At 41.0% G+C, this 9,110-nt stretch overlaps 3 protein-coding genes across 5 annotated transcripts; all 3 read left to right on the plus strand.

Moving 5' to 3' along the window:
• The first annotated feature begins 1,649 nt into the window (after positions 1 to 1,649).
• LOC132319041 (uncharacterized) lies at positions 1,650 to 4,747 on the plus strand. 3 transcript variants are annotated; one of them, XM_059828517.1, is made up of 3 exons: positions 1,650 to 1,678; positions 2,895 to 3,124; positions 4,735 to 4,747. In XM_059828517.1, the coding sequence occupies exon 2, from the start codon at positions 2,912 to 2,914 to the stop codon at positions 3,101 to 3,103; it is 192 nt and encodes a 63-aa protein (XP_059684500.1). In that variant the 5' UTR covers positions 1,650 to 1,678; positions 2,895 to 2,911; the 3' UTR covers positions 3,104 to 3,124; positions 4,735 to 4,747. The 3 variants fall into 3 exon arrangements, with proteins under 3 accessions (XP_059684500.1, XP_059684499.1, XP_059684501.1); XM_059828516.1 differs by lacking the exon at positions 4,735 to 4,747 and adding an exon at positions 3,704 to 3,742; XM_059828518.1 differs by lacking the exon at positions 4,735 to 4,747 and adding an exon at positions 3,704 to 3,742 and having other exon boundaries at positions 1,662 to 1,678; positions 2,899 to 3,124.
• On the plus strand, positions 3,754 to 3,909 carry LOC132319042 (uncharacterized). The gene has a single exon (XM_059828519.1). It carries the CDS (start codon positions 3,754 to 3,756, stop codon positions 3,904 to 3,906), a length of 153 nt encoding a protein of 50 aa, XP_059684502.1. The 3' UTR covers positions 3,907 to 3,909.
• Positions 4,131 to 8,704, plus strand: MKKS (MKKS centrosomal shuttling protein). The gene is made up of 4 exons (XM_009811824.2): positions 4,131 to 5,136; positions 5,657 to 5,832; positions 6,495 to 6,605; positions 7,067 to 8,704. Exons 1-4 carry the CDS (start codon positions 4,146 to 4,148, stop codon positions 7,505 to 7,507), a joined length of 1,719 nt encoding a protein of 572 aa, XP_009810126.1. The 5' UTR covers positions 4,131 to 4,145; the 3' UTR covers positions 7,508 to 8,704.
• The last annotated feature ends 406 nt before the right edge of the window (positions 8,705 to 9,110 follow it).

Here is a 9,110-nt window from a genome sequence, read left to right on the forward strand (position 1 = left end):
AACTAGCTTTAATGTTCAAAATTAACTGTCACAACATAAAAGAGAATTTTTCTGAACTTTCCAGTCCTTAGGCATTGGAGTCGAATACTGTCCAGCCCAGATCCAACACTCTGATTTCAGTCAGTTTCTGAGAGCTGACCCTAAGCTTGGGATGACCAGTGTAATACTCAGCAACTCACATATTTAGTAAAGCATTTCTAGTTCTGGAAAGACCTACTAAAACCTTCACATTATGCAGTCTCAGGATTTTTAGGCCCACTGTTCCCAATTTTTCACTTAACCTTTGGAAACTACTCTTCCAACAAGTTAACATATTTTTAGCTCATTGCTATCTACACTCCTTCATTCATGAACTGCCAATTCACCTTTAAAGTTCAACAATTCACTTTCAAAAGTGTTACCCATTCACCACACAAATGCATAGAACTAGAGGAATGAGAGACTTTGGGGACCATCAGAGTGCTTATTACAGACAGGTGCTGGCTGTTATCCTTTTGCATTGCTGAAGGCCATTTTTTTTTAAAGTTTTGTGGAACAGCTGAATGCAGTCAACATTCCATTCAGCTGTTCCACAAAACTTAAAAAAAAGTTGTTATAGTCCTTTCTGTATGAAGATTAGGCATTAAAAACTTGTCTTTTGGCTACAATTCTAAGTTCTGCAACTATGCACAAAATTAAAAATAAACCCTCACATTAACATGTGAATATAATACAAGATATTTTTGACAGCTACTGCAAAAGTAGAGGGAGAGAGAAGAGTGAATACAGAAAAGGCACGGAACAGAAGGGCTAAGCAAAAATTTAAGAAGCGGTCAGGCAACAAAGTTTTCTTGAACTTGCTTTGGTCAGGGCAACACAGTCCGCCTGCAGGAAGGCTCAGACAGGTGCAGAGTGACTGCAGCAGGAGTTAAGCGAGGCAGAGAAGTCAGCGGGATATGCATATTTTGACGCCTGGCCGGTGCTTCAGAGGCTCGCACCTCGCGGGCCGGGAGGCGGTGCTGACGCGAGGGGCGGCCAGGAGGGACCAGCCGAGGGGGCTGCCTGAGGGAAGGGGGGCGGGAGCCGGCCGGCACCGCCGCAGCTCCCCCAGGACATCACCTCACACGTTTATCTAGGGAGGAAAGCGAGACTGAAGACCGAGACGCAGCCGCTCCCCCCCAGAGCCTCCCGGCCGAGGGTCCCGGCCGGGTGACGGCAGTGCTGCCGCCGCAGTCGCGCCGTACCTCCTCCCCGCGCGGTGCCTGCCTCCAACGGTTCTAACGGCTCCTCTGCCCCTAAGCAAGATGGCTACCGAGCACGAGCTTCTTCTCCCCTATCCAAAATGGCCGCCGACTGTAGCCGCCGCCCGCCCTACCCTGCCCGAACACAAAATGGCCGCCGGGGCAGCAGCACGCGGGTGGCTGAGGCGTACACGGGTGCCGCGAGAGAGCGAGAGCACCTCGTTGTTACGTGACACAGGGCTTGGCCAATGGCGGGCGAGAGGAAGAACGCCCCCGCGCTAGCCTCGGCCCCGTGCGGGCGGGGAGGCGGGGCGCGGGCCGCACTTCCGGGTTGCGCGAGGACCCTTCCTGCCGTTGGGGGTTTAAACGCGCGGGGGAGGGCGCGCGGCCCCCGGCCCGTTCCGTCCCGCTGAGGCGCCGGCGGTCGGGCAGCCGAGTCCTCCCCTCGCCTCCCCGAGGTGAGCGCTGCTGGGGGCGGCTGGGCAGCGCCTTATCTACCCGCGGCCTCTTGCTGCATGAGGAAAAGGGGAAGAAGCCTCTGGTGCGCCGTCCCCCTGCCTCACCCCCATCCTTCCCGCCGCGCTGCTCCTCCTCAGCCGCCGCTGGCCCGAGGAGAGCCGCTTCCCCCTCAGGCGTCCGCGCCGTAAGGTCGCTGGGACGCGGGGGTAGAGGAGGGGTGTCGGCTGGGGACGTGTCGCGGCGGGACCCGAGGGCGGAGGGCTCCCTGCCGCCGGCCCGCCCCTCAGAGGACGGGCTGCTCGGGCCGGGCCGCGGCCGCTCGCTTCAGCGCTGCCTCAGCCGCTCGCTGCCGGCGTGCGGCTGCCTCCCGCGTACCGGCCGGCTGTGTGGTTCCCGGGTCTGCTTTGCCTCGTCCGCCGGGTGGTGTGGAGCTGTGGAATCTCCACGGCGTGATGGAGGGGGGTTTAGCAGGACACGTTACTCCTGTCAGGTGGATGAAGGTGGGCAGGCGTAGGAACATTTGCTCCGAGTTGTACCTTTGTAGCAGTTTAAACCGAGAAGCTATTTTGGTAGAAAACCTGAGTATGCACACCTTTTTTGCCTGTACTGGGGGATTTTTAATGAAATCCCATGGAAAGTAGAGGCTTACACATTTTTAGACAAGGATGTATTTATTATGTTTGTACTGATACTTTGTAGTTTTTGAAGATCAAGGGCAAAGAGGGTTAAGGTGCTCAGGCATAGCTGCTACACCGGGCGATGTAAAGTGATGTCAGAAGCATTGCACTTTGGCCTGCAAATTAAAAGTTCTGTATTCTGTCAGGCGCTTGGTTAGTCATTGAATTTTATTAACTATGGGGAAAAACATAGTGTATTTTGAAACTGCTTTGTTTTAGACTTCAAATATTTACCATCTGAAGCAGTACCAGTTGTAATGAGATAAATATAACAAACTAACACTGCTTTAAGATTTAGCGTGCCAAAGCTTGAAGTGAATGCAGCAATTAACATTTCAAGATGTCTGAAATGAGGTTATTTTTATAGCCTTTTTTTTGAAGTTCATAAAGTAAGACTTTCTTGTGTCATTTTGTGTTTTAATCATCTGCACTGTAATTAAAGATATTAACATTCAGGTTCATCTGTTCTGTGCTATTATTATAGAGAAAAAAAAGGATTTCTAGAATATATTTAAAATAATAAATTATCTTTCCCTAGGTAGATGCCAGTTTGCAATGGGTCTTAAAACCATCTGGAAGGACTACAAAGTTCTGATTGTTATGGGAACTAGCCTTGGGCTGGTGCACTGGGGGTGGTTTTACATCAAGTCCAGTCCTATTTTCCAAGTGAAGACAGAGGACTTTGTTCCAGAACCTGGGATTGTGGCATACGTGATGCAACGCGATCACAAAAATAAAGAAAAATAGCATTAGTGCTATATATTGTGGGTAAGTTGCCTAATTAGTTGTATCTGTATCTTTGCGGCAGGAGATGAGTCAATTAAATGAGAATTTTCTAACAAATGCAGTCTTGCTGCTCTAACTTTAGTCTTCCAGAGTTTTATTCTTTTTTGCAGCTAAGTTAATCTGGACCCAAAAAATGCATCATACATCTCAAAAACGACTGCTAAATCCCATGTGATAGGATCAATTAAGTGATGGTAATGTAGGTCTTACAGATATTTAAAAACAAACTCCAATAACTTCAAGGCAACAGTCAAACTCTTGTGACTGAGTCTGCGACAGTGTCCTTTCAGGTTCAAAACTGCCCAGAAATAATGGTGACTTTACGTAGTAACATATTCTGTGTTGTTAGTAGGGATGGTAATTACAATAGAAAACAAACAAAATTAAGTATGAGAGAAGTCTAAATACTGTAGAGATCACATAGAAATGTAAATAAATATCTCAAGTTTTTAAGTGTTTAAGAACTGAAAAACGATATTGTATATGTTAGGCATCTTGAAGTAAGAAACGCTTTCTGTCAGAGGCAGAGATTTCTTAATACCTTTCTGGCTTTTATTGTAGGTATAACTAGCTTTGAAGCTTTTCATCTGTGAGTGTTGCCAGAAGAAGAGATGAGGAAAGCTAGCTGGAGTAGAAAGAACTTTCTGCTTGTGGCAGGACTGTCACTTATAGGTGTCCCTTTTGGAAGCATGCTCGTAAACTTTGTTGCAAAAAAATCTGTTCGATCACATTCAGAAGCTAAAAAAGAAGATCGTCGTGAATGATATGGCTTACTGCTGTCATTATGTATCAATTTCACAATAGGATTTAAGCATTTTAAGAGATGATGAGCAGTCACAGGAGTATCATTATTGTACTGTATGTGCGGTTTCACATTTAAAATGATAATCCATAGCTGCAAAGAATTAACATGTACTACTTTAAACTTTAAGTGCTATGAATTATAGATCCAAGAAAAAATGAAATCTGTTTTGTTGGCCAGAATTAAAATCTTACTTTGAAAATGTCTCGTCTTGAAGCTAAGAAGCCTCCGTTATTTATTAGTGAACCTTTAACTGAAGATACGGTTAGTCAGTCGCTGTGTCTGCTAAGCGGACTATTAAAATCTTGCTATGGTCCTGCTGGTAGACTCAAACAGCTCCACAATGGTGTGGGAGGCTATGTTTGTACAACTTCACAGTCTTCAGCCATACTCGGTCGTCTTTCTGTCAGTCATCCTGTGTTAAGGGTTTTGACAGCCTCTGTACAGAACCATATATCCCGCTTCAGTGACTGTGGCTTATTTACTGCCATTCTTTGCTGTAGTTTGATTGAAAACTTTAAAAGCCTGAATGTTGCATCTTGCACTGTCATTAAAATAAGCAAACATCTTTTGAGTTTATGTATGGACTACCTCAAATCTGAGGCCTGTGGTTGCCGAGTGTCTGTGGATTTTAGCAGTCTTGAGACTCTTCTTTGTTTGGTACGTAGCGTATTAACAAGCAAACCTGCTTGCATGCTTAATAAGCCAGAGGTTGATCATCTCACTATGATGATTTTAAAGGCTTTTATGTTTACTATTCCATGTCATGTTGAGACTAATCCTGTTTTAGGAAAGTGTGTAATAGTACCTGTGAAAGGTAGAAGAGTTGTGGATTCTGCAGTTCTTCCTGGACTACTGATAGAAACACCAGAAATTCAATTGGCAAAACCACTTACTGTCAAAAGAACTTGTTCAAACATGATCAAGATAGCACTTTTCTGTGTGTCCATGTCAGGAGACCTCTTCAACCCTGAAGAAGGAACTATAACAGTCCATCATGGCATTTCTCTAGAAATGTCAGAGCTGAATCAGTTGCTTAATGTAGGAAAGCAACTGGTTAAGGATGAAGTTGGCCTTATAGTATGCCAGAAAGTTATCCATCCATCCTTGAAACAGTATCTGAAAGAAAACCACATCATCGCTGTGGACAGAGCTGGGCTATCTCTGATGGAACCCCTGAGTCGGATGACAGGTAACAAGCGAGTTTTCTGTACTCAAACAATTGTCCTTAATGTTCCTCTCGTAATGAAAACCTGTCTAGGTTGGTGTCATTGCAGAGTAAGGATTCTCTTACTTCTGTCTGTATCCTGCCTTAGCAGCTGAGCAAGAGCTCTTCTTTTCTAGTCTGAAAACCATGTTTTAAGGCAAGATTGGTCTTTTGCAGGCTCTAATGATGACATACTGCACATGTGATTACTGATTGCTGTATGAGGACTATCCAATTATAGTAACTGTTTGCAAATTTAGATTATTTTCAAACAATAAGAATAAAACAATTACTTTTTTTGTCTTAAACTATCACTAAGTCTTGCACTTTGAAAACATGTTGGTTTCTGTTTGTGACTTCCTGTGCAGATTGAAATGTTAGGTGTTGAAGAATATATATAATTTAAAAAGCCAAGAGGAAAAAGGTTCATGCTTTCTGAAATGCAACAGATAGCTGTTCTGATGACAGTAATACATACTGTTCTCTGCTTTTCTTAATTGGACAGGTTCAAAGCCTATAGCTTCCATACATTCATTGTCTCCCAGTTGTTATGGCAGTTTGAAAGATGTGTGCATTCAGAGTTTTGCTTCAAAAGATTTTGTGCATCTAATTCCTAATGACACAGTTGTCTGCAGCTTGATACTCTGTAACAGAAATGAAACAGCATGGGATGAATTGAAGGTAGGCAAATTTTCTTGAAATCTTTCTTGAAAAGTCATGTTTTTAATGAAAAAATAAAAAAGTAATGAGAAATGTAGATACAGTGAGTTTAGAAAAGTGATAGTACATGAATGGAGCTTAGTTACAGTTTAGGTATACAATTTCAGGAAAGCAATTCAGAAATGCACTTGTTTCCAGAATTTCAAAATCCTTGAAGTTCATTTAATGCCTCTATTTTAATATGGGAAGTTGTTTAGAGACAGAAACATTTTTCCCCTGTTCTTGAGGCTGGATAAACATTTTCATTCTCATTCCTTGGTCTACGAGAGCATAAAGAGAAAATTGCCCAGCAAAAGGTCAGCAGCAATACCTGCAATGGTAGTTAAGCATAGTTTTGCATTGAATTAGTTGCTCTAGAAATGTTACCAATACTGATTGACTTCTTATATACAACCCTGTTTTGCCAAAAGAAGGAATAAAATACAGCTTTTATTTCTGCTTTTCCATACCAAGTGTGGACAAATAAAGACAATTTCTCATTAAGTAAACATGGGTTTGGAAATCACTCAGCAGCTTTATATCCACATGTAATTCAAGTTAATAAAGTCTCTTCCACAAACTACTGTAAATGACAAATCCTATTAGTCATGGTGCGTCTAACAGCAAATTCATATGGTTTTCAGCGTGCCTGTGAAACTGCAGAACATGTGTTACAGTTAACAATCAAGGAACCTTTGGCATTGTTAGGAGGTGGCTGTACAGAAACGCACTTGGCTTCGTACATAAGACACAAGGTATGTAAGACAAAAGGTTTTTAAAATCTGCTTAATATACTTAAGAAAATTTATGTAGAACCACTGCTACAGATAAAACACTTGTCTTCTCTAGTAAGTGTTGTATTTTTGCTGTCTAATATAAAACAAAGGGGTCTTTTTGAAGTACTTGGTGCTAATGACATCTTTTACAGATTTTTGTTAATACCGTGTTTGTGCTTGTTAATATTTTTGTAGGTATCTATTATAGTAGGTGCTTATTTTTTAAGTGTTAAATGTGTAGAATTTTTATATTGAAAGATAATCGTGCAGAACTCCGCTTTGACTTGTCTGTAAATCTTTCCTATTGTGGAATAATCATCACATGAACACTTTTTTAGTTAAAACTGAACTATCTGTTTGGGAAAAAAGCACCAGTACTATATATGTTTGTTTAAATTTATTTCCAAGTGCTCTAATTTTCTGATTCTTTTTTTTTTTAGAGTTGTAGTCTGTCCACCAGCAGTTTTAAAGATATGGATTGTTCTCGGACACAATACCAATTGGTTGCTGACGGTTTCTGCCGTTCCTTGGAGTCTGTAGCTTGTTCTCTGAATCATGATGGTGGAGAAATTCTTACAGACATGGTTTATGGGCACTGTTGGTTTGTTCCATCAGGTCTTCCTTCTGTCTCTAATTGGTCAGATTTAGTTTCAAAATGTGGCTGTGGGATTAATGGTAACACTGAGAATCTCAACTGGAGGCTTTTGCGAGGCCAGTTTGGCTCTCCTGTTACACAGAGCTGCCCTAAAGACCCCTCAGTAAAGGTTGCTGACTTTCTGACATTGGACTGTTTTGCTGCAAAGTGCAATGGCCTACAAGTAGCTCTGGAGACAGCAAATCTGATTTTGGATCTCTCATATGTAATTGAAGATCAAAATTAGCTCTGATCTTACGTTAATTGTGTTGCACAGCAAGATACTTAATTGAAAGCAGAGTAACACATAACATGTTAAGATACTTTAAACGTTTAGAATATGGATAACAGACAGAAATTTTAAATCAAACAGTTGGCCATTAAGTACTCTTTTGTTAATCTACTGTGCCCTCAAGCATTTTCAAATGTTTAACATTTTGTTAGGATCTGTTAAATGATTAGCCAAATATACAATGAATCATAGTACCATATGACTTAGGAGTATTCAAATTAGTGTATTCAATATTCCCTCTGCATTAAGCAGTTTTGGATGTTTGTTAGCTCTGTGGCATCTTCAAAGGAATGGGGAAAATAGATTCACTTGCTGAGAAAACATATCATAGATTAAAATTTATGTAGTCTCAGCAAAAGCTTTACCCATTCAAACAGACTTGTATTGCAGCAGAACTTTGACTGGTATTTTTAACTTTATAGGTAAAAGAAGGCTTTCCTTAGCAAATATCTTGAGCCACTTGTTCTCAAATTTCCTTCTGAAGATCTTGTCACCATATACTATATGCAGTTTCTGTTTCTAAACGGCTGGAAGATTTTAGTTCATATATGTAATTTATTTAGCAAGTTATTAAAACTCAACCTTGAGATGTTAAGGTAGTAGGTAGGTAATAGGAGATTTGAAAAGAAATGGCAGACTATGTGGAAAAAAACTCTTGTAAAGTGGACCTTCATTATCTTCTGTGGAATAAAGTACAGTTTCTAAATGATCTTTCTATCATTTAAGCAAAGCTGCAAGAATGAATGTCCCACTTACCATTCAATTAACTCTTTGACTGTGCATAGCTTCTTTTATTTTAATGAAGTAAGGCTTTAAGCTGCTCAAGCTTGTTTTGATCTTTAAATAAGGCGGTAGACTGAATGATCGAAACTTTTTCCTCATTTTCAGCTTGCATGCAAGATTAAAAGGGGTGTTACAGTTTCTTGCTTAAACTCATTTTTGTTGCCCTTTTCTTCTCCCTCTTTGTTTTCAGTCACAAAGGACAAGCTGTTCATGACATGCTTTTTCAGAATACATCTGAGTTACTTACAGACGAGTCTGCTTATTTGTTTCCTAGTCTCTTAAGTTTTTAATTTATTTACTGAGTATAAGCAGTAGAATTGTCTTGTATAACTCAGTTTTGAAAAATGCAATTAAAAACAGATCTTTCCAGACCTTTTGTACAAAGTCCTTTTCATTTTAAGAGCATAAATAATCATTTTCTCACTGGAAAAAAAAAAGTTAAAGTTCTTTAACTTTTTATGCCCTGAAATGATTGCTTCAGTGCTATAAGGCATCCTTTGGGAATTTCTGGAAGAATGTTACAAGGGTTGAGATGGAGGCTGTTGGTTACTAAAAAGGCTGCTTTCATATGTTCATCCTCCCATATACCATGAACCATATAAAAACATCAGAAATAATGAAGCCAAATGATGGTGTATATCTTAAGGCACCAAAGAATCTTGGTAATACTCATCTAATTATGAGCCTCTAACTCAGAGTGTTGAATTTAGCGTATTTTACTTCCTGTAATAGCAGCTTGTTATGCAGTACAAAAATGTTGAGTTTAGTGACAACA

The sequence above is a fragment of the Gavia stellata genome, chromosome 23 (genome assembly GCF_030936135.1).
Source record: "Gavia stellata isolate bGavSte3 chromosome 23, bGavSte3.hap2, whole genome shotgun sequence".
NCBI classification, from domain to species: Eukaryota; Metazoa; Chordata; class Aves; order Gaviiformes; family Gaviidae; genus Gavia; species Gavia stellata.

Excerpts from the sequence above, each read along its gene's own strand:
- MKKS (XM_009811824.2), top strand. The coding sequence starts at position 4,146 with ATGTCTCGTCTTGAAGCTAAGAAGCCTCCGTTATTTATTAGTGAACCT. Across the intron at positions 5,137-5,656 it reads ACCCCTGAGTCGGATGACAG|GTTCAAAGCCTATAGCTTCC; the intron begins GTAACAAGCGAG and ends TTAATTGGACAG. Across the intron at positions 6,606-7,066 it reads CTTCGTACATAAGACACAAG|AGTTGTAGTCTGTCCACCAG; the intron begins GTATGTAAGACA and ends TTTTTTTTTTAG.
- LOC132319042 (XM_059828519.1), top strand. The coding sequence starts at position 3,754 with ATGAGGAAAGCTAGCTGGAGTAGAAAGAACTTTCTGCTTGTGGCAGGA.
- LOC132319041 (XM_059828517.1), top strand. The coding sequence starts at position 2,912 with ATGGGTCTTAAAACCATCTGGAAGGACTACAAAGTTCTGATTGTTATG.